Below are 25053 nucleotides of genomic sequence, written 5' to 3'. Positions count from 1 at the left end.
TAAGGCCACAAAATGTGAATAAAAACCCAGCCTATCTGCTATGTTCCATTAAAGTAAACTCCGATTGGGTGACTTTGATTTTCTTCTTTCTCATTATAAACACAGGTGAACGTACAAGGAGGAGGAGGTGTCAAGTTGCCTTTAGCTATCTTCCTCAGAATGAAGATGAACTTGAACTTAAAGTTGGAGAGATCATTGAAGTTCTTGGAGAGGTAAGGCTTTGTTTTACATAATTATGCCGCGTACACGCGATCGGACATTCTGACAACAAAACCGTGGATTTTTTTCCGACGGATGTTGGCTCAAACTTGTCTTGCTTACACACAGTCACACAAATGTTGTTGGAAATTCCGAACGTCAAGAACGTGGTGACGTACAACACTACGACGAGCCGAGAAACTTAAGTTCAATGATCCTGAGCATGCGTCCAGTTGATTCCGAGCATACGTAGAATTTTTGTGCGTTGAATTGTGTACACACGGTCGGTATTTCCGACAACAACTTTTGTTGTCGGGAAAACTTGAGAACCAGCTCTCAAATTTTTGTTGTAGGAAATTCTGACAGCAAATGTTCAATGGAGCATACATACTGTCAGATTTTCCGACAACAAGCTCACAACAAACATTTGTTGTCGGAAATTCCAACCGTGTGTACGCGGCATTAGGCTTATTTAATGCTGAACTGTAGGTAAATGATACGTTGTTGAAATGCATATACAGTATATAGAAACTGGCTTTACCTGCCAATGGATTTGTAATTCTATGAAGCTAATTATGATCCACAGAAACCTACCAGACAGCACACCTATGTCCTCATGACGTATGCCCAACAACAGGTTGTGGTTGGCTTGGAGTGCTGGTTTTCTCTCTACCAATCTGAATACTGCATTACATTGACTTACAGAAGGCTGATACCAGGCTCAATTCCTTATCTAGCTGCATCTAAGGCCAGCCATACATGGTGCAAATTTCTTTCCTGCAACCATGGTTTATGTTGATGGGAATCCCTTCTGCTAAGCCATTGCCTGCTCCCGGTGGGGGTAGGCGAGGGAAGCCATTCCCGCCGGGAAAAGACAGTGATTATTTATAGTGGCTATTGCAGCCACTAGCGATAATCGTAAGAGAATACGGCAGGCTGGTTGATCGATCGATCAATCCACTTGTTACATTCAGCCTGCCCATGAACGGTTTAAATATCCCCTATCTATCTACTTACCTCAGTAGAGCATGTGTCAGTACTACTTTTCGGAGACGACCCTATCCAACTTTTTGAGAGCTTACTACACAGGCACTACCAGTGATGTGTGGTTCTCCTACTGAAGTTTAGAGTAGAGCTAGGTACTGTGGGTTAGTGTATATTTTCTGAAAAAATACAGGGGCCCGGATTCACGTAGAATCGCGTATCTTTGTGCAGGCGTAACATATCCTATTTACGTTACGCCTCCGCAACTTTTACAGGCAAGTGCCGTATTCTCAAACGAAAGTTGCGGCGGGGTAGCGTAAATAGGTCGGCGTAAGCCCGCCTAATTCAAATGTGGTAGATGTGGGCGTGTGTTATGTTAATTTACTGTGACCCCACGTAAATGACGCTTTTTACGAACGGCGCATGCGCCATCCGTGAAAGTATCCCAGTGCGCATGCTCCAAATTAACCCGCAAGAAGCCAATGCTTTTGACGTGGACGTAAATGACGCCCAGCCCTATTAGTGAACGACTTACGCAAACGACATAACATTTTCAAAATACGCTGCGAGAACGACGTCCATACTTAACATTGGTACGCTGCATCTACGTCTCATATAGCAGGGGTAACTTTTCCCCTGGGAAAAGCCTAACGTAAACGGCGTATCTGTACTGCGTCAGCCGGGCATACGTTCGTGAATTCGCGTATCTTGCTCATTTGCATATTTGACGCTGCAAACAACGGAAGTGCCACCTAGCGGCCAGCGTAAATATGCAGTTAAGATATGACGGCGTAAGAGACTTACGCCAGTCGGATCTTAGGGAAATCTATGCGTAACTGATTCTATGAATCAGTCGCATAGATACGACGGCTCAGACTGAGAGATATGACGGCGTATCTGGAGATACGCCGTCGTATCTCCTACGAGAATCTGGGCCTGGTTCTTTAATTGTAAAAGCGCAGACCAGCTCATTGTTTTCTCCCAGGCAAACTAGTCGCTATGTCCTGTGCCACAGTGAGCCGATTAGAGAAATTACAGACCTAGATTTCCCAATAGTGTTAGCCCTTGAGACTAGTTGTTTCGTATTGGTTTATAAGTATATGTTCGCGTAGTAGAGGAGGACTATAAAACATGTATTTTGTTGCTTTTGAGAAAAGTTTTCCTTTCTATGACTGTGTCTTGTAATGTTAATTGTGCACAGTGGGTGTATATTGAGCAAAGTGCCGATACTATTTTTAATATGAAGTGTGTGGTATATGTAGGCGTTCACGTGGCGCTTGTGTTGTGCAACCCACATAGAGACTTTTCAAGCTTGTAATGAAGTAACGCAATTGCAATAATTAGATTCAAACTAGGTTTTTTAAACTCCCGCCACCTACAGACACTGGAAGGTTTCAGAGACCTGGTAGTTAATATATTCAGATCTTTTTTTTTTTTCCTTTGTGTGTAGTAAATTCCCACCATGATATAAAGTAGAAAAACTGTTGGGAGAAGCCAACTATTCTTTCGGAGTGACAATCAGAATATGATTTAACCTTTTATAATTGAAAAAATACAATAGAATAGGGGGTGTACCATCGTCCTAGTATTCCAATATGAATTGAGGGGTTTCAGGGATTCCCCACAGACCCCGAAGCTCCAACAGGAAAAGGTGGGCGGGGAGGACTATACCGGTACTACATATATTGGTTGAACGCAACCAGAGTAATTCACATTGGGTACATTTAGAAAAATGTATTCACATAGAAACATCAAAAACAAGGTAAAAAATACATAACATTAAAATACAATACAAAACACACTTGACCACAATCAGGTCACCGGTCGTGCAATCCCTTCCATTGAAAAAGGAGGAGGTATCGGTGAAGGAATTGAAGTCATGAGACAGGCAGTCTCTAGTCTCAACTAGTTTCGTGAATTTTGTTTTCGGTTCGTCAGGAGACAGTCTAAAATATAATACAAGACATAAATAAAACATAAAAAAACAACAATACAACATTTTGTACCAGGGGGTGTGTGGGAGACAACCCCTGGAAGCCAATATCGATCATAATGGGGGAATTTGTAGATCATGTCTCCTACCTAAAGGCACAGCGTCCTCTGACCCCAAGAAGGTCCAAAGCAGACAGTGGGTGAATAACTCACACGTAGGCCAAGATAAATTCTTGGGATGGACCTAATAATAAGGATATGCATCAATTAATATACAAATTGAATGTTATGAATGTGAAGGAGATCCGTGCACGTGAGATGATATATGGAGTGTGCAAAAAAGGTGAATTGCTGAAGAACGAACTTAGAGAAGAGAAGGAGGTGAAGGGAAGGGGAGGAGAGAGAGGGAGTGAAAGGGGCCGGGAACCAGAGGGAAGATGATGGGGAATGGGGAACAGAAAGGAACAGAAGGGCATAGCCCGGGAAGGGGAAAGAGGAGGAGAGAAAGGAGGAGGATGGAGAGGAGGGGGGGGTGGAGGGGGAAGGGAAGAAGGAGGGGGGGTTTTGGTGAGAGAGGGGGATTGGGGGGGGGGGGAGAAAAAGGGGGAAAGAAGAGGGGAAGAACAGTAGATGGGGGAGGAGGAAAGGAAGAGGAAGAAAACAAGAAAAAAGGGGAGGAGGGGAAGGAAAGAAAGGGGGGGAAGGGGGGAGGAGGGGATTAATGAAGAAGGATTGTGAGCAGAAGGAAAAATGGGATAGGGACCGGAAGGGCATGGTGAAAGAATGGTGAGTAAAAACAAGTGTGAATGTGATGAACAAGTGATTTAAGCGAAGTTAACACCTTAAAACCATGCAATCAGGAAACCTTCCAGTCATCATCATTATAGAGGCTTGATGACTATATCCCTTCTGTCCCAACCTTAAAGTGGAACTCTACTTCTGTGGAAAAGTACAACTTTTACAACTGTCAAATAATTATTTTTTTGCATTTCAAGATTTTTGGAAACATCATTCCAGGACCTTACCTGCTCTACAGATATTGAGATGTGCTAATGATGTAGCTTCCTCAAACTGAGAACCAAGGAGGAAGATCTATCTGCTGATTAAACAATCAGTCTTAGGCCCCGTTCACACCCGAGTGATTTTCTGAGTAAGTAAGCGAGTCTAGCTGCTTCAGGTGGGCAGGTAAGGCTGTAATCCGAATGAACAGATCGTAGAGCGGGGTGCACGCCCTGTCTCTGCAACAGATAGAATAGAAACGAAGGATGGCCGCACTCCCACACGTTTCATAGTTCTGACAAAGCAGTCTAGTCATGTGAAACGCGTCACCTGCTTCCCCCTGCCTGTACACCATTGAGTGCTGTTGGTTTTACTTGTCTTCAGAATGAATTGTAATTGCATCGTTATGGGAGTGCGGCCATCCTTCATTATATTACGCAGCGAATCGCAGCTTAACATTTTTGCATCACAGCAAACGTTTATTTATCCGTTTTTACGGTCTTGTTACATTAGCGCAGTTTTCACCACATTTTTCCATCCTTCATTTCTATTGAGTGATTTTCTGCCTGAAGCTTGTAGGGGCCCTTTCACACAGGCTTTCCGATCTGGTCCGCCTGTCAGTTTTTCAGGCAAACCTGAACGTACGCTCTATTAACACTTATGGGGCAGCGGATGTCAGTGGTGACATGTCCACTGACACCTGCTACTATCCAATCATCTCTGCCAAATCCAGACGGATGGTGACCCTATTTCTTTCTCGTACATCACGGGACACAGAGCGGCATATTCATTACTATGTGGGTTATATGGAGTACCTTCAGGTGATGGACACTGGCAATCTCAAACAGGAAGTGCCCCTCCCTATATAACCCCCTCCCATAGGAGGAGTACCTCAGTTTTTTCGCCAGTGTCTTAGGTGTTGGTCATGGTTTAGCTTTGCCTCCACATCCTTGGGATCAAGGCAGGCTAACCGGATCTGTCCAACGGCCTCAGTGCTAAAGTGGACAGTATCCAGACCCCAAAGCCATGGGGTTTGCCCATAACGCTTCTCTTTTTAGAGAGCTGGACCCTGGGCCCAGGACTTAGAACCTTGGGCATCTAAAAGCTCCTGTTTGCCAGGGTGCTATATGGGCCCAGGACAGTGGCTCCTTCATAGGAACCCAGGGCCTGAAGGTCTAGACGCCACCCACGGAGATGGGGGAAGATTGGACCTCTTGCTGTGCAAAAGTCCTGCGGCATGGAGCAGGTAAGTATTGGGGAGCCTGCGGAACTTGGTTCTTAGCAGATTCCCTGGAGGGAGGTGCACAGGGGGTCATGCCTGGGTATCCTCTGCATTGGCAAGGAATCACTATGTCTATGGTCAGAGACAGGATGATTCAAATCTTTTCCCCCAGTGATAGGTGTCCTCCCTGGTAAGTGTTGTTTAGCTGAGTCTGCTGCGCTAGGTGTGGGATCTCTGTGAAATACAGGAGCCATGTTTCCCATGCTAAGAGGAGGTCTGTGACCTACCTGAGGGCTTACCTGCCTGGGTGCTGCGCCGCTCCGTCCTCCTCCATGTGCGATGGCCCCCGCCGATGGGCGCGCGCGCGCGCGTGCCCGAGATATGAATGTTTTTTCGCGCCATTGGTCTGGGGTGGGGGCGCATCCCTGTGGGCGGCGATTTACATATAGGAAGGGGAGGCCCTTCCAGTAGCTGCCAAAAGCTCAGTGTCTTCCTGAGTTACAGAGGAGGAGGACGCAGAGCGGAGCTCGCTGAGGACACCCAGTGGCGGAAGGAAAGATTACAGTCTTTTTCTAAGAATAGACTGTCAAACCTACAGATAGGTTTCTTTTTCCTTTTTTTCAGCAGATGGCTATTGGCAATACTTATTAGGAGACAGAGTATTTTTCTTTTCCTCTTCAAAAAAAAAAAAAAAAAAAAAGAAGAAGAAAAAGGGAAAGTACTTCTGATCTCCCTTCTCAGTTTGGGCGTTAGTCTCTATCGTTCCCAAACCAGCAGATCCCCTTAGCTACGTCTGTGGCTGGGTGATAGCAGGTGTACCTCGGTATTGTACCATGGCTTCTGGGTCAGAGGGTACAAAGGGTGGGGATTCCCCCGCAAAATCCGAGGGCTCAGACACGGCTATGCCGCTGCTCTCCCCACAGGACATATCAGGGCACGCCCTGATGGGACCTGGGGGATCTGGTGCTGGGGCTGGTCCAGTTCAGTCCAACCCCGGCTTTGTCACTGAGAGGGTGCTTGCTGTTTCTTTAGGAGAACTAGAGAAAAGAATGGCAAAAAGAATAGCTAAGGCTATATCGGGTAGAAAGCGGACTAGGTCTCCGTCACCCGAGCAGGAACCCTCAGACTCAGAGATCCTTTCCCTAGGGGAATTGGATAATCCTGACGTTTTGGACCAGGGTGGTTCAGAGATCGAGGATCCGGATACTGAGGAGTCTAGTTCAACCTCCCAAGGGGAAAGTTTGTGGGTTCAAGCTTTAACGGACATGGTCCATGAGGCATTTAAGTTACCCATACCAGAACCTCAAGTATCGGCGGTTTCAGCTTTAGGCTCATTAAAAGCGCCTCAAAGCAACGCAGTTTTTCCGGTCCATCCTCTACTCGAGGATGTCATATTTCAGGATTGGATCAAGCCAGATAGAGTCTTTTTACCACCTAAAAAATTCTCTGTTTTATGTACTATGGAGGAGAAATTCTCCAAAAGGTGGGCACCCCCGGCGGTGGACGCAGCCATCTCCTGTGTGAACAGATCTTTAACTTGCCCTGTAGAAAACTTACAGGTGTTTAAGGATCCGGTTGATAAACGCTTGGAAACATTACTTAAGGCCTCCTTTACTTCAGCAGGGGCGATAGTTCAGCCCGCTGTGGCTGCTATTGGAGTTGCCCAAGCATTATCAGATAAAACTAAGCAAATGCTTAAACTTATCCCTGCCCAACAGGCAGAGGAATTTTCGGATATACCCAGGGCTATACGCTTTACGGTGGATGCTATCAAGGACTCCATCCAGCAGGCGTCACGTTTATCCTTATTTCTAATCCATATGAGAAGGCTCTTATGGTTGAAGAATTGGGAGGCTGAGCCCCCGTGCAAAAAGGCTCCTGGTAGGGTTTCCATGGAGGACGTCTCTTCGGAGAAGATCTGGATAGATATATTCAGACTATATCAAGCGGCAAAAGCACTCTCTTGCCAGTCAAGAAGAAGGCCCGAGGGCCCGCATTTAAGCGCCAGCCCTCCCCGGGGCAGGGGCCCTCTAATACCAAACAGTATCGACGGCCTCCTGCAAGATCAGGATTTAACAATAAGCCGCAGGGCCAAGCCACGGGGGGCAAGAAGCAGTGGTACCGCAGGCCTGCGAAGCCAGCCCCCAAGTCGGCCTTATGAAGGGGCGCCCCCACCCACGATGGTGGGGGGAAGGCTGCGTCTCTTTGCAGAGGTTTGGGAGGCCAGCATTCCCGACTGCTGGGTACGGTCTTCCGTGACCACGGGCTACAAACTAGAATTTCTAAAATTCCCTCCTCCTCATTACCAGGAATCAAGACTACCAAGCGACCCTGTGAAAAGAGCCGCATTGATGGCGGCATTGAATCATCTGCTATGCCAGAAGGTGATAGTAGAAGTACCAGTCCGGGAACAGGGATTGGGGTTCTACTCCAACCTGTTTATCATCCCAAAGCCCAACGGCGATGTCAGGCCAATCTTGGACTTAAAGGGAGTAAATGCGTACCTAAAGGTCCGCTCATTCCGGATGGAAACTATTCGGTCAGCTGTCGCCGTGCTCCAGAAGGACGACTTCATGGCGTCCATAGACATAAAGGATGCTTACCTTCATGTGCCAATTTTTCAGCCACATCAAGTATTTCTACGCTTCGCGGTGGCTCAGCGTCATTTCCAATTTGTGGCGCTCCCCTTCGGGTTGGCTACGGCCCCCCGGGTATTCACGAAGGTCCTAGCCCCAATCCTAGCCAATCTAAGGACCCAAGGGGTCACGGTCCTGGCTTACCTGGACGACCTCTTGGTCGTAGACCACTCGTCTCCTGGCCTGGAACGAGCAGTGGCCCTCACGGTTCAGTACCTCGAGAGGTTCGGCTGGGTCCTAAATCGAGACAAGTCAGCATTCCTGCCCACAAGGCAGCTGGAATATCTCGGCATGAGATTGGATACAGAACAACAAAAGGTGTTCCTACCCCTATTAAAGGTCAAGGCCATCAAGGAGCTAATACAAATAGTTCTAAGAAAGAAAAGGCCAACTGTTCGCCTATGTATGCGACTACTAGGCAAGATGGTGGCCACATTCAAGGCGGTTCCGTACGCTCAGAGCCACACTCGCATCCTGCAGGCAGCCATCCTGTCAGCATGGAGCAAGAGGCCTCAGGCCTTAGAAATTCCTTTGCCACTCTCTCCAAGAGTGCGGCAAAGTCTATCTTGGTGGTTAAACCTTCAGAATCTCCTGAAGGGAAAAACTTTCAGTCCTGTGACCTGGAAGATAGTAACCACAGACGCCAGCCTGATGGGCTGGGGAGCAATTTTGGATGGTTGCACTCGCCAGGGCACTTGGGCAGCGGCAGAGAAGCAGTTGCCCATCAATATCTTGGAGCTCAGAGCTGATCAACTAGCCCTCAGGGCTTGGACGTCCAAACTACAGGGGTTCCCGGTGAGAATACAATCGGACAATGCCACGGCGGTGGCATATATAAATCACCAAGGGGGAACCAAGAGTCAAGCCGCTCAGAAAGAAGTGAGCTTGATTTTCTTGTGGGCGGAAGCCCATGTGCCCTGCATATCGGCTATATTCATTCCCGGAGTGGACAACCTACAGGCGGACTTCTTAAGTCGCCAGACTCTGTTGCCGGGGGAATGGTCTCTGCATCCACAGGTCTTTCAGACACTCTGCCAGAAATGGGGAGTGCCGGACGTGGATATCATGGCATCGAGACTGAACAAGAAGCTAGACAGGTTCATGTCCCGCACAAGGGATCCCAGGGCCTGCGGAACCGATGCGTTAGTTTGCCCTTGGCATCAGTTCAAACTTCTTTATGCATCTGAGCGTTCTGTCGCCTGAAGCAAAACGCCTGTCCCTCAAAAAAGTACATGATCTTCTTTTTGTAGATTAGAAGTGTTTTTGGCCCCATAGACTTCATAGAGATGCCTGACTTGAGCGTTTTAGGGGGTTTTCTTCTCAAATGGCACCTTTCCACCCCTCCTCCCCCTAGTGCTTTCTATTGGCTAAACAAAAACGCCTGAAGCTGTAAAACTCTTGTAATACACTTCTAAACGGCTTTAAAAATGCCTGTTAAAAGCTGCAAAAATGCTTAAAAAATGCCTGAAATACGCCAGTTAATCCCTACACTCAGGTGTGAATGGAGCCTTATGCCCCGTGCACACCATCACTTTATGTGATGAAAAAAAACGACATTTTCTGTAAAGTGAAAAATGACCTTTTTGAAACTTCAATTTTCAAAGACGAATTTGCCTACACACCATCGTTTTTCTCACAATGTTCTAGCAAAGCGAGGTTACATTCCACCACGTTTTTCCATTGAAGCTCGTTTCATAACTAGCTTCTGGGCATGCGCGGGTGTAAAAACGTCTTTTTAAACGACGTTTTTTGCTACACACGGTCAATTTCTGTGAAGTAAAAAACGACGTTTTGAAAAACGACACATAAAATTGAAGCATGCTTCAATTTTTTTTGGTCGTTTTTTAGAAGCCATAAAACTACGTTTTCCCCCACACACGGTCAATTAAAGTGACGTTTTTAAAAACGTAATTTTTTTTCATCACATAAAGTGATGGTGTGTACGGGGCATCAGTGTTTTAACCACTTAAGGACCCATTCACGCTGATATACGTCGGCAGAATGGCATGGCTGGGCACAATCACGTACCTGTACGTGTCTCTTTAAGCCCAGCCATGGGGTCGCGAGCGCGCCTCCGGCGGCGTGCTCGTGACCCGGTCCGAAGCTCCGTGACCGCGCCCGTAGGACCCGCAGACCCGATTGCCGCCGGTTCCACTTTCTTCATTGTGGCAGTGTCAGTGATCGTCTGTTCCCTGATATAGGGAAAGACGATCACTGACGTCACACGTCCAGCCCCGCCCCCCTACAGTTCAAAACACATATGAGGTCACACTTAACCCCTACAGTGCCCCCTAGTGGTTATCTCCTAAACTGCAATTGTCATTTTCACAGTAAACCGTGCATTTTTATAGCACTTTGTGCTGTGAAAATGACAATGGTCCCAAAAATGTGTCAAAATTGTCCGATGTGTCCGCCATAATGTCGCAGTCACGAAAAAAAAATCGCTGATCACCGCCATTAGTAGTAAAAACAAAAATTATTAATAAAAATGCAATAAAACTATCCCCTATTTTGTAAACGCTATAAATTTTGCGCAAAACAATCGATAAATGCTTATTGCGATTTTTTTTTTTATTACCAAAAATAGGTAGAAGAATACGTATCGGCCTAAACTGAGGAAAAAAATGTTTTTTATATATTTTTGGGGTATATTTATTCTAGCAAAAAGTAAAAAATATAGATTTTTTTCACAATTGTCGCTCTATTTTTCTTTATAGTGCAAAAAAAAAAAAAAAACGCAGAGGTGATCAAATACCACCAAAAGAAAGCTCTATTTGTGGGAAAATAAGGACCCAGATTTTGTTTGGGAGCCACGTCGCATGACCGCGCAATTGTCAGTTAAAGCGACGCAGTGCCGAATCGCAAAAAGGGGCAAGGTCCTTAACCTGCATAATGGTCCGGGTCTTAAGTAGTTAATAAGAGAAACCTTGTAACCCTAACATCCCTGTATCTAGATTCCTTGTATATCAACAAAGATGAAAGGTTAAGTCTCGTACACACGACCGGGAATCTCGTCAGGAAAAAACGTTGTTTTTCTCGACAGGATTGTTGTCAAGCTTGACGGGATTCTTGTCAAGCTTTCCTTGCATACACACTGTCAATCCAAAATCTCGTTGGTCTAAAGCGCGGTGACATACAACACGTACGACGGCAGTATAAAGGGGAAGTTTGATTCCAATGGCGCCACCCCTTGGGCTCCCTTTGCTAACCTCTTGTTACTGCGTGTTAGGTAAAAGTTTGGTGAGAGACAATTCACGCTTTTCAGTCTTCGTGCTTTCAGATCGTTTTCTGCTGTTCAGAATGCAGACGAATGTGCTATCTCCATTACAAACGCTAGTTTTACCAGAAGGAGCGCTCCCTTCTCATACTTGATTCTGAGCATGCACGTTTATTTAAAACTCGGAAAAGCATACACACACACGTCGGACTCATCGGAAAACAGTCCGACGAGACTCCCGACGAGAAAATAGAGAGCAGGTTCTCTTTTTTTCTCGTCGAGATTTACAACCGTTTGCTCGACGAGAAACCATATACACGATGTACTCAAAAAGCTCTGTCAGCTGTTTTTTTTGCTGGTTTCTTGCCGAGAAAACCGGTCGTGTGTACGAGGCTTTAGGCCGCGTACACATGGTCGTTCCAAACTGATGAGAATGGACCAAAGTTCAATTTCATCGGTCCAAACCGACCGTGTGTATGGCCCATGTGTATGGCCCATTTTAAAATTTTAAAACATGCTTTAAAATCGAACCGATGGACCGCTGACCGATCGGTCCAAACCGATGGTTAGTACAGAAAAGCATCGGTTTAAAACCTGCGCATGCTAAGAATCAAGTCGACGCATGCTTTGAGGCATTGAACTTAGTTTTTTTCAGCACGTCGTGTGTTTTACGTCACTGCGTTCTGACCCGATCGGATCTGATGGTGTGTACGCACATCAGACCGTCGGGCCACTTCAGCGGTGAACCGATGGAAACGGTCCGTTGGACCATTCTCATCGGTTTGGAACGACCGTGTGTATGCGGCCTTACTGTGGAGAACCTTAAACTGGTTGTAAAACCTTAAACATATCCACTAAATTGACTGGCCTCAGGTGATACATAGAGTTGAAATCCTCCTACATGCGTTGTACCTATTTATCTACAGTCTTCTCTTCTCTACAGCCGTTTAAAGTCCGGAATTTATAAAGCTTGTCTGAGCTTTCAGAAAAAAAGGGCGGAGAGCTGAACTTACTCTCTGCAGAGCTCAGTGAGAAGAGCTCTGGGTGCTAATAGGAGGTAAGGGACACACCCTTAATCACACAGGAACAGAGATGAGGTTGTCAATCAAGACTGGGTGCTGGAAATCCCTCCCCTGTCACCTTTTTTCTGTTGTGTCAGGAAAACGTATCACAAGTAATTTATGCTGCTTGCACAGGAACAAAGCAGCAGAACGAAATGAGAAAACTCTATTTCCACCATCAGGAGCTCTAGTGAACACCAGTTAGTACTTAGACTCTGCACCTAAAGTAAGCCTGCGTCATTCACCAGGGTAATTGCCTTTGTACCTATCCTGCTGGTTGGTGGTAGTTTGGCTACTGCTATAGCAACTGGTCTTCGAGCCTGACCCCTGATCGTGACACATAAGAGGTTACAAGTGGTAATAAAACTCCACAGCACTGCTGTGGTATCATCCAGTGCACCTCTGGCTCAACCCAACGCGTTTCTCATACAAGGTGTCCTCCAGGAATGGAGGCTCATAGTGATTATATGTCACAGAATTCAAGAAAGTAAAAGTGTGGGATTCTTCAATATGAAAAGTGGGCTAGAATTTTTTTTAATTCAGTGTGGAAATGAATCTATGGCAGTGCACCTCAAGGCTCAAGCCTAAGCTACCTATTAATCGATTTGCAGAAGAAACAAAAGCTGGGGAAGGGGGCTAATTTAATCCTGAACTCCAAGCCAATGTAGAAATCATTCTTAATACCTTTTATGTTTTCATTAAGAATATATATTCTTAAATACAACTAGTGCATGTACCTGAGTCTTAAGATTCTCCTTTTGTTATCTAGTGTACAGTAGGGAGATTCTCTGCTCTGGCACTCTGAACCATTTCGGTTGTGCTGCATGCTGACAGTACAATACAGACCAAACCTAATTCGTCTGCTACTACTCATTTGTCCAGCCACCATCTAAGGCAGTGTTTCTCAATTCCAGTCCTCAGGCCCCCCCAACAGGTCAGGTTTTCAGGATTTCTATTATTTTGCACAGGTGATTTGATCAGTTTCACTGCCTTAGTAATCACCACAGCCTTTTCATCTGAGGGAAATCCTGAAAACCTGACCTGTTGGGGGGGCCTGAGGACTGGAATTGAGAAACACTGATCTAAGGCAAGGTGGTGACCTCCATAGTGAAATGTAAGGTGACCAACTAAGCAGTGCCTTCACAGCCAAGCACAAAATGACTAGTCCAATGGTAGGTAAAAAAAAAACAGACGTATGTATTTATCTGTTAAGATAAAGTTCAGCTTTAGGATGACTGGAAATTGGAGCTCGGAAGGAACTGGCGCCCATCTTTTAAATATTTTGAAGTTCAGTGGGAGATTAGACACAATTATACATAATCTAAAAAATCCCTATATGGTTATTATAGAGAAGAAGCCAGGATTAATTCCTAATAATGTTAGATTGATCTTGTAAATACCAAGAGCGTGAAACAAACAAAATTCTTTTAGCTAGATTCACAAAGAGTTACGCCGGCGTATCAGTAGATACGCCGTCGTAACTCGGAATCTAAGCTGTCGTATGTTTAAGTGTATTCTCAAACTGAGATACACTTAAACCTAGCTAAGATACGATGGCCTGCGCCGTTGTATCTTAGCTGTCTAGTTCTGCCGGCCGCTAGGGGTGTGAACGCTGATTTACGCCTAGAATGCGTAAATCAGCGAGATACGCCAATTCACAAACGTACGCTTTCCCGTCGCAGTAAACATACGCCGTTTACGTAAGGCGTTTTCCGGCGTAAAGTTAGTCGAACAAATAGCTGGCCTAGCCAATGTTAAGTATGGCAGTCGTTCCCGTGTCGAAATTTAAAAAATTTACGTCGTTTGTGTAAGTTGTTCGTGAATGGGGCTGGACGTAATTTACGTTCACGTCGAAACCAATACGTCCTTGCGGCGTACTTTGGAGCAATGCACACTGGGATATGTCCACGTGAAAAACGTCAATCACGTCGGGTCACGAGTAATTTACATAAAACACGCCCCCCTCATTTGAATTAGGCGCGCTTACGCCAGACCATTTACGATACGCCGCCATAACTTAGGAGGCAAGTGCTTTGTGAATACAGCACTTGCCTCTCTGACTTACGGCGGCGTAGCGTATATGCGATACGCTACGCCGCCTCAAAAGTAAGCCGCCCTACCTGAATCCAGCTATTTCTTTTTGACACGTACTTCCTTAGAACCTGGAATAGAATTCTGTAATATCTCAGGCACTGGCTGGCCTTCTGTGACTGACGATACAGGTTGCCAGTGTCTGACAATCATCATTGATGAACAGTTTACATCTACCGCAACTGAAAGTAGCAAAATGCATTTACATATTTTCATTTGAGCGGCTTTGCTTGCCTTAGCCTTTGTCTGCCCTTTTCTATTGTTCACTTTGTCTAAAAAGGGTTATGACAGCAAGGTAAAAAGCTCTCAGAAAAAGAACACACTTGACATTTAAAAGCAGACTGAGCGCAGTGCTTGCTCAGAATACAAATTGCGTTATTATTATTATTAGGTGTATAGGAAGGACCCATTCACACCGGGGTAATCAGTCTATTTATTTGAAAGAATCAAAAAATCTACTTGCTGCATTTAGTGCATTACCGTTCATTGAGGCAGCAGCATTGTGGAAGTGCAATTCAGAATGAATTAATGCTAAACAGGCACCATAGTACATAGTCAAAATAAATGGCACCACAGCGCACTATCACATGTAACGTGCATTCCCGTATGGTAAGCAAGCGTTACTGCAGTGCAAGAATGGGCTTCTGTGCACCTCAAGTCACAAAAATTTTAAACGTTGTTGTCGTTTTTCGGGTTGTAAAAAATGATCTTGTGTGGGCTTTAACGACGTGGAAAAACCCGCGCATGCTCAGAAGCAAGATATGAAACAGGAGCGCTCGTTCTGGTAAAACTACCGTTCATAATGGAGTAAGCACATTCATCACGCTGTAACAGACAGAAAAGCGCGAATCGTCTTTTACTAACACAAAATCAGCTAAAGCAGCCCAAAGGGTGGCGTCATCCGAATAGAATTTCACCTTTATAGTGCCGGCGTATGTGTTGTACGTCACCGCGCTTTGCTAGAGCATTTTTTATTTAACGATCGTGTGTAGGCAAGGTCGTTTTAATGATGACGTTGAAAAAAACGTTGTTTTTTCTAGAGCCCGAAAAATGATTGTGCGTACGCGGCATTCGACTATAGCAAAGTGGCAGCAATTCTTGTGAATCCTATCCACTCTCTGAAGCTGCCAGATGTATTCAGCACAAACAAGTACTGTCAGAACCACATTTTGTCAGGAATGCTGGTAGATCAGACTGGGTGACCGCACAGAGGAACCAAACAAGGTGAGTAGTGAAATAAAGGTGTTTATTTACAAATGTGTGAACCACCAGTGCACAATAAAACGACAAAACAGTATGTACAAATAAAGGGGAATACCGTATTCATAAACGAGCCAAGCCAAGGTCATACACATGGGAGGTCAGTAGATGGGTAAGGATGGGGACAGGAATCAGGACACAGGGAGGACAAGTCCAGGCAGGGATCAAGGATCAGGTCCAGGGATCAGGTCCAGAAATCAGGGTCAAATACAAGCTCAGGTCCAGGAGGTATGACGATACCAGGGCGAGGAGTGATTACACACGCCGGGTATTTATAGAGGCGTGCTGATTGCATTCAGGTCACACCTGAACGCAGGAAGGGCTGTGTGCTCCACACTGCTAAGAACGCCCCGCTGGTGGACGCCAGTACTGCAGCCCAAGGATAACATAGCAGTAACACCAGCAGGGGGAACCTTCCCTGACAGTACCCCCCCCCAAAGGAGCGGCCTCCGGACGCTCCAATTAGATGTTGCTGGGGAAAGTCCGTGGTGTCAAGCTGGGCAGCAGATAAAGTCACATCAGGTTGGGCCGGATGAAAGTCCATGACTTTTAACAGGGCAAAGTGCAGCTCAAGCTGGGCAGCGGGTACAGAAATCTTAAGTTGGGCAAAAAGTACATCAAGCTGGGATGCAGATAGGGGCAAATCAAGCTGGGCAGCAGACTCCGGGTCGTCGAGCTGGGCAGCAGGCTCCGGGACGTCGAGCTGGGCAGCAGGCTCCGGGACGTCGAGCTGGGCAGCAGGCTCCGGGACGTCGAGCTGGGCAGCAGGCTCCGGGACGTCGAGCTGGGCAGCAGGCTCCGGGACGTCGAGCTGGGCAGCAGGCTCCGGGTCGTCGAGCTGGGCAGCAGGCTCCGGGACGTCGAGCTGGGCAGCAGGCTCCGGGACGTCGAGCTGGGCAGCAGGCTCCGGGACGTCGAGCTGGGCAGCAGGCTCCGGGACGTCGAGCTGGGCAGCAGGCTCCGGGACGTCGAGCTGGACAGCAAAATCCGGGTCGTCGAGCTGGGCAGCAAGCTCTGGGTCGTCGAGCTGGGCAGCAGGCTCCGGGTCGTCGAGCTGGGCAGCAGGCTCCGGGACGTCGAGCTGGGCAGCAGGCTCCGGGACGTCGAGCTGGGCAGCAGGCTCCGGGACGTCGAGCTGGGCAGCAGGCTCCGGGACGTCGAGCTGGGCAGCAAACTCTGGGTCGTCGAGCTGGGCAGCGGGCAGGGACACCTCAGACTGGGCAGCGGATGGCACTGAAACAGGCAGGGCAGATGGCGCTGAAACAGGCAGGGCAGATGGCACTGAAACAGGCAGGGCAGATGGCACTGAAACAGCAACTTCAGGCTGGCAAACTGGCACAGCAACTTCAGGCTGGCAAACTGGCACAGCAACTTCAGGCTGGCAAACTGGCACAGCAACTTCAGGCTGGCAAACTGGCACAGCAACTTTAGGCTGGCAAACTGGCACAGCAACTTTAGGCTGGCAAACTGGCACAGGAACTTCAGGCTGGCATACAGGATCAGGCTGGCAAACTGGCCGCATAGCAGGTAGAGGTTTGGCAGAATCAGGTTCAGCTGGCATGCAAGCAGACTGGAGCAGGTTGGTTGGTGTGGAGACAGGTTGGGTTACTGGCAGGATCATCTTGGTTGGGAAAAACTTTCGTTTTTTCTTGGGCTTAGCCACAGAAGCTCTGTAGGTAAGGGGTGCAGCGGACTGGAAAGGAGGATTGGGATATGGCAGAGTAGAGGGAACAGTAGCTGGGGGAAGTTTTTGTGGGTTAGTAGGCGGCTGAGAAGAGACAGGTGGGTTGTATGCAGGATAGGTACAGGGAGCAGAGACTGGATATTGGTATCTGGTGGGAAGCAGTGTATACTGAGCTTCAACTGGGGTTGCCATTGGTGATGGACAGATGGATCTTTGGGAAGGTGAGTGGTTAATGGCAGGGCTGGAAACAGGTGGATTAAAGGCAGGAATCAGGAGATCTGACCATGCCTGCAGCACAGGCTGAACAAAAGCAGATTCACACACACCTTGTCTAATCAGAGACTGCACTGAACTAATGCACTCAGACAACTTCTGCTGGGGACAGGAGGAATAATGTTCATCAAAAGAAACTGGATCATCCTCTAATAACCACACCAGGGATTCAACTTGGTCATGACTGAAGGGGGGAGAGAAATCGTCACTGCCATCAGGAATAAATGACAGAGCTGGCTTTACACACAAACGGATTAATGCCTGAACATCATCATAAGACATATAACCCTGATCCACCATGGAATGGGCTGATCGGATGGCTTCCATCAGCTGGTCACTTGTCCATCCCTCAAAAACCTGGCGACAATATTCCTCATCCTCCTCTGCCAGCAGAGAATAGTAAATGATTTCATTGAAATCCATCTTTAGAGCCACACACTACACCAGTATGGTTCCTCAAAGCAATCACGTCTGATCAAGGGATGGCCCTGGTATACTGTCAGGAATGCTGGTAGATCAGACTGGGTGACCGCACAGAGGAACCAAACAAGGTGAGTAGTGAAATAAAGGTGTTTATTTACAAATGTGTGAACCACCAGTGCACAATAAAACGACAAAACAGTATGTACAAATAAAGGGGAATACCGTATTCATAAACGAGCCAAGCCAAGGTCATACACATGGGAGGTCAGTAGATGGGTAAGGATGGGGACAGGAATCAGGACACAGGGAGGACAAGTCCAGGCAGGGATCAAGGATCAGGTCCAGGGATCAGGTCCAGAAATCAGGGTCAAATACAAGCTCAGGTCCAGGAGGTATGACGATACCAGGGCGAGGAGTGATTACACACGCCGGGTATTTATAGAGGCGTGCTGATTGCATTCAGGTCACACCTGAACGCAGGAAGGGCTGTGTGCTCCACACTGCTAAGAACGCCCCGCTGGTGGACGCCAGTACTGCAGCCCAAGGATAACATAGCAGTAACACCAGCAGGGGGAACCTTCCCTGACACATTTGCATAAGCATTAAGCTGACTGATCCATCAAAAGTGTCTGTATATGAAGTCCAAGACTAATTTTACTGCACCTGCAAAACCATTACCAGGTCATCTTCTCCCAAAATCAAGTTCTTTGGCATCAACTCAACTCGCTGTGTTTGGAGGAGGAGGAATGCTGCCTATGACCCCAAGAACACCATCCCATCTGTCAAGCATAGAGGTGGAAACAACATGCTTTGGGGGTGTTTTTATCCTAAGGGGAAATGACAACTTCACTGCATCAAAGGGACGATGGATGCGGCCATGTATTGTCAAATCTTGGGGGAGAACCTCCTTCCCTCAACCAGGGCATTGAAAATGGGTTGCAAATGGGTTTCCCAGCATGACAATAACCCAAAACCCAAAAAGCTGAAGGTTCGAGTCAGCCTTGAAACATTTTTGACTTGGAGAAGATCTGCAATGAGGAGTGGGACAAAATCCCTCCTGAAAGGTGTGCAAACCTGGTGGCCAACTACAAGAAATATCTGTGATTGCCAATAAGGGTTTTGCCACCGAAGTCATGTTTTGAAAAATGGGGCAAATACTTATTTCACTCATTAAAATGCAAATCAATTTATAACTTTTTTGAAATGCGTTTTTCTGGATTTTTTTGTTGTTATTCTCTCTCACTGTTAAAATAAACCTACCATTAAAATTATAGACTGATCATTTATTTGTCAGTGGAAAATGTACAAAATCAGGGGATCAAATACTTTTTCCCTCACTGTATATAAAATGATTAGGGCACTCAAGCCAGCATTATTTTTTATTATTAATTTTTAACTGTTTTATATGCTTACTAGCTTGTAGCACACATTTGTAAAGCACAGAGCTATGTTACAACAGGCTTTAACTGTACATTTTGTACAGTGGAGTCTTATAAACTATACATCAAAGATAAACTGAATATCCTTTCATACTAAAGAAAAGTTGCATTACTTTCTAGATAGCTGTTCCCAAATTTCCTGGCGTTGTTCTTTCAAGGGGTTGTAAGGGTTTGTGTTTTTTCACCTTAATGGGTCCTATGCATTAAGGTGAAAAAACACCTGGCAATGACGGCCCCCCCATTCGTTCGCCTGCTCGGCTCGTCCCCGGCATCCTCTTCTCCACTGCTTCTCGGCGTTAATTGAATAGATTGACAGCAGCGGGGTCGAGAAATACACTCTGTGTCTGTTGACGCAGAGGCCCAGATTCACAACCGAGATAAGACGGCGTATCTCCAGATACGCCGTCGTATCTCTGAGTTGCGCCGTCGTATCTATGCGCCTGATTCTCAGAATCAGTTACGCATAGATATCCATTAGATCCGACAGGCGTAAGTCTCTTACGCCGTCGGATCTTAACTGCATTTTTTTTTGGACCGCTAGGTGGCGCTTCCGTCTAATTCCGCGTAGAGTATGCAAATTAGTTAGATAGGCGAATTCCCGAACGTACGCGCGGCCGACGCAGTAAAGTTACGACGTTTACGTTATGGTTTTTCCCGGCGTAAAGTTGCCCCTGCTATATGAGGCGCAGCCAATGTTAAGTATGGCCGTCGTTCCCGCGTCGAAATTTGAAAAAGTTACGCCGTTTGTGTAAGTCGTCCGTAAATGGGGCTGGACGTCATTTACGTTCACGTCGAAACCAATGACGTCCTTGCGGCGTACTTTGGAGCAATGCACACTGGGAAATTCCACGGACGGCGCATGCGCCGTTCCGAAAAAACGTCAATCACGTCAGGTCACAGTAGTTTTGCATAAAACACGCCCCCCCGATCCAAATTTGAATTAGGCGGGCTTACGCCGGCCGATTTACGCTACGCCGCCGCAACTTACGGAGCAAGTGCTTTGAGAATACAGCACTTGCCCGTGTAAGTTGCGGAGGTATAACGTAAATCAGATACGTTACGCCTGCACAATTTTACGCGGCTCTACGTGAATCTGCCCCAGAGTGTATGAGATGGGAGCGTGCCCGCAAGGTAACCCCCTCGGGAGAGAGCTTCCCGAGGGGGTTAGCTATTGCGGGCATGAACCGAGAGAGCCGCCAAGGGACCCCAGAAGAGGACAATGGAGGCCACTCTGTGCAAAAGAACTGCATAGTGGAGGTAAGTATGATAGGTTTGTTATTTGTAAGAAAAAAAAAAGGAAGGTTTACAACCCCTTTAAATGAAATTCTTCCTTTAGGTCAGTTGTCAATGATAAAGGCAGAATAAACGCCAGACATACTTAATCGAGAGTTCCAATGTTTTTTGTCTTTTTCTTTTATTCTCTGCTTCATCATTTGTCAACCCACTATTTTTTTTCTTTATGATCTGTGAACCATGGCACTAAATACTGTCAATTTTCAGCACTCATGAATATTTATAACAGTGTAGATTATCTGACGTGCAAAAAGATGTGCGAAAAAATAGATAGCTGTAACACACAGTTGGCATAGCATATGTGTTTATTTATACATGATGTTTGCACGTTTCATCTACACCCAGAAAATTGTGGGCAAAGATTTTCCACTAAGTCTTAAGTTACACATTACAGTATTAACTATAAAATCTTTGTGAAAAATTGGAAGTAGGTATCGGTTCATAAATAAATAAGTCAATGACTAATAGATCTGTAGCTTGATAGAAGGAAACCAAACATCAATCCGGCATCGATTGAAAAATGTATTGGGCGCTCACCTCCAAGAATGACCAAGAAGGTCAGACAAGGCTCATCAAATTTCAAATGAGGGACCCTGCTGATGGATCTGCAAAGTAACTGTCCAGGCCCAAGCCAAGACATATTGTTGGATATGGTCCTGGCATCAAAACATCATACGCTCACCACCATTATATTTCCACGAAATAGAAATGGGCTCGCTCCAAAAAGCAGTGCTTCTTGTATGGACGTCACAAACACGTGACCTTCAGACTGATAGACTGGGTAGTACCTGAATAGCAGTTGTTGATGGGGACAAGGACCTCTTCCCGACAACCCTGGACTGTGGTTGTCTGGTTGTGGTTGTCTGGGTCTGCGGCTGGGGGGCTTATCGGAATCTGGAAGCCCCCTTTAACAAGGGGGCCCCCAGATCCCGGCTCCACCTATGTGAACGAGCATCGTAATCTTACCTATTCACCAAGAAGGTGTCAAAATGTAAAAACTGCAAGAGACCGTTTTTGACATTCCTTTTAAAAAAGAACAAAGCTCCGCCTCGATGCTGTCTATTCAATTTGACAACTGTTATATAGGCAAGGGTGATGTAACTGGATGGCCCTGCCACCTTCTGACGTCACATGACAGCACATGATGTCAGAAGGGTGCGGGGTCACTGGGCTACATCACAGGCTGTAAGAAAAACCCCAAGGCAAGTGAGTTCTGAGAAGAGTTTTTCAGTTGTAAAAACTTTCTAACATCAAAAAAGCTGAAAAAAATAAATGTGGCTCACCAATGCGGCGATTGATTGCAACCAAGATTTGTTCATTTCCACGCACAAAAAAGGATTTTTCCTAACAAATTAATTCAAGACCATGTTGCAAAAATTAATACACCCCTATGAAAGTCTAAGGCTGCACACTATAGCGTACTGAATCGCTGAGTTTTGTCCCGCGAATTGCGGCGGCAAATAGCGGCGTTTTTTACCGCGATTCGCGGCTACAAAACTCCGCGATTGTGAATGCAGCCTGTAACCCCCTCCGGGACCTTTTTTCAGGCGGCAGGCGTCCGGCGTGGAGATGTGACCCATCTCCATAGAGGGCAATGCTAAAGCATCCCTCTGGCGTGTCGGGGCGGCAGCGGCGTTCACACTACAGGCGTATATACGCCTAGGTGTGAACGGGGCCTTAAGCCTCGTACACACGGTATGATTGTTGGCCAACCGAGTGGCTGATTTTTGTCAAAAGGGCGTATGCCAGGATCTTGTCTTGCATACCAACGTTGCACAATTGTCGTGCCACAAACTTAGTGACCCACTACAATTCATTTCAGCTCTTGAGCGCCACCCTTTGGTCCCTTACGCTAATTTCGTGTTTGGTGAGCATTGATTCCGAGTGTGCGTGTTTGTACTTTCGACTTTTTGTGTGACGGATTTGTGTACTGACCATATGAAAATCTAACGTGGAGCCTTTGTCCAACCAAAATTTACTGGCATATCATCCAACATTTGTTGGCCGAAACTTGGACAACAATTGTCAAAAGGAGCGTACTAAATGGTAGGATTTTTAGGACAACAGTCTGTCAACAGACAATCCCCTGGGCTTTAGAAGCAAAGCTAAATTTTAGCACTTTAGATGTTGTGCTGGCATTTTGTGCTATTTTTATGTTTATAGGACACAACAAGCCTGAGCACCGGTTTTCCGCTCATCATTCTACAATCATGCGGTAGAGCTTGGGTGAGTTTTTGTCCATATTACAAAGCTAAATTTTTTACAATAAAATCCCAATAAACAAGAACTAAACTACAGGTGAGTCTAATTCTTCATTAAACAGATGATGTCCAGCAGACAGTTGATTATAAAAGGGTGTTACTTAAAGGCCCCTTTCACACAGGGCGGATCAGTAAGCTCAGCGGGCATCGCTCCGTTGATCCCCGCTGAGCCGGTGGATGACAGGGCGGTCCCCGCACACTGTGCAGGGACCGCCCTGTCTTTTCTCCGCTCTCCCCTATGGGGGGATCGGATGAACACGGACCGTATGTCCGTGTTCATCCAATCCGCTCTGCAGACGGAAGAAAAAATAGGGTTTTCTTCCGTCTGCAAAATCGGATCTTTGCGGAGGCGGACGATTACGCAATCACATAGGGACCAATGTATGTCCCTTTTTCATCCGCAAACGGATGGATGAAAAAGCGGACATACGGTCCACACGTGTGAAAGGGGCCAAAGGATAACTCCACTTTCGGGGGGGAAAAAATAGCAAATAAAGAAAAAATAATATAGTGCATATAATTATGACACTAATCATATAGTAATTGAATATTATTAAAAATGACCTTTTCTTTTCAATCTGCAGTTCTGTAATTTTTCTGAGAATGCATTGCAGTATGGCTACCTGGGGTTGGTCTGTACACAGACTGTGTACTGACCACTCCCCAGAAACATTATTTCCTGCTTGTGTTATTGGCTCTCCAAATTTCCAAGAAATCTGCACTAAGATACAAGTCAGATTTCAGGCATCCCCTGCAACAAAAATTTCATTTTCGGAGAGTTACTTTCAATATGAGCCTGTCTAAGGGATGCAGGCCCAGCAGCTTTCCTCATTAGTGCCCTGCTGCTGCTACACCTGACAGTAAATTATGAAACCACTTCAATTAGACCAACTCAGAACAGAGGCAGAGACACATGGACTTCTTCAGAAATAACATAAGGTAGGACTCTGCAACAAAGTTTGTTATACTCCTTGCAATGGTACATCGATCACCCAGAGGAGAATGTTTTTTTTTCTCAACAAAAGTGTAGCTACTCTTTAACAAAGAAAACCCCTTCCCATTTCATGCAATGGCACTGCATGGAAGAGAAATGTTACAAGGCCTGAGAAAGAAAATAATTTCTTTGCACAAGAAAAATTAAGGCTACAAGAAGATCAGCAAAGCTTTACTTATCAGTCAAAATAATGTGGCAAAAATGATACAAAATATTACCAAAGATGGAACTGCAACCATCTCACAGAGACATCCAGGCTGTCCATGGACCTTAAAGCCTCGTACACACGATCGGTCCATCCGATGAGAACGGACCGATGGACCGTTTTAATCGGTTAACCGATGAAGCTGACTGATGGTCCGTCACGCCTACACACCATCGGTTAAAAAAACGATCGTGTCAGAAAGCAGTGACGTAAAACACAACGACGTGCTGAAAAAAATGAAGTTCAATGCTTCCAAGCATGCGTCGACTTGATTCTGAGCATGCGTGGATTTTTAACCGATGGTTGTGCCTACTAACGATCGTTTTTTTCCCATCGGTTAGGAATCCATCGGTTAAATTTAAAACAAGTTGGCTTTTTTTTAACCGATGGTTAACTAACTTATGGGGCCCACACACGATCGGTTTTGACCGATGAAAACGGTCCATCAGACCGTTGTCCTCTGTTTAACCGATTGTGTGTATGAGGCCTTACACCTTGGCAGGAGCATCTTTTGATGACAGGGGTTGAAGAAAATCGCCATGCAAGTTGGCTAAAGAAGTGGAAAGCCAAACTGGGGCGCTTCTTTCCCGTGACACAATATGGTGTACACTAAAAAGGAATGGCATGCATGGGTGTCATCCATGCACAAAAAAGCTTGCCAAGAATTTGCCAGGGCCAATGCTGAAAAAGGAGACGACTACTGGGACTCTGTACTCTGGAGTGATAAGATCAAGATAAATTTAATGTTTTTGGAACTGATGGCTTCAAAACTGCATGGCGTTACAAAGGCGAGACGTACAAAGAAAAATGCATGGTGCCTACAGTGAAACATGGTGGTGGCAGTGTCCTTCTGTGGGGCTGTATGAGTGCTGCTGGTGTCA

The 25053-nt window shown here is 46.2% G+C and overlaps 1 protein-coding gene across 1 annotated transcript in view; it reads left to right on the top strand.

Moving 5' to 3' along the window:
- SH3KBP1 (SH3 domain containing kinase binding protein 1) overlaps positions 1–25053 on the top strand; it is a 513710-nt gene that overhangs the window by 243610 nt on the left and 245047 nt on the right. The window contains 1 exon segment of the mRNA XM_040338226.1: positions 106–212. Within this exon segment, the coding sequence (XP_040194160.1) occupies positions 106–212 (107 nt within the window).

Source organism: Rana temporaria, chromosome 2, assembly GCF_905171775.1.
Source record: "Rana temporaria chromosome 2, aRanTem1.1, whole genome shotgun sequence".
In the NCBI taxonomy this organism is placed as follows: domain Eukaryota; kingdom Metazoa; phylum Chordata; class Amphibia; order Anura; family Ranidae; genus Rana; species Rana temporaria.
The sequence above is the reverse complement of the archived record's forward strand: the minus strand, read 5'-3'. Positions and strand labels throughout refer to the sequence as shown.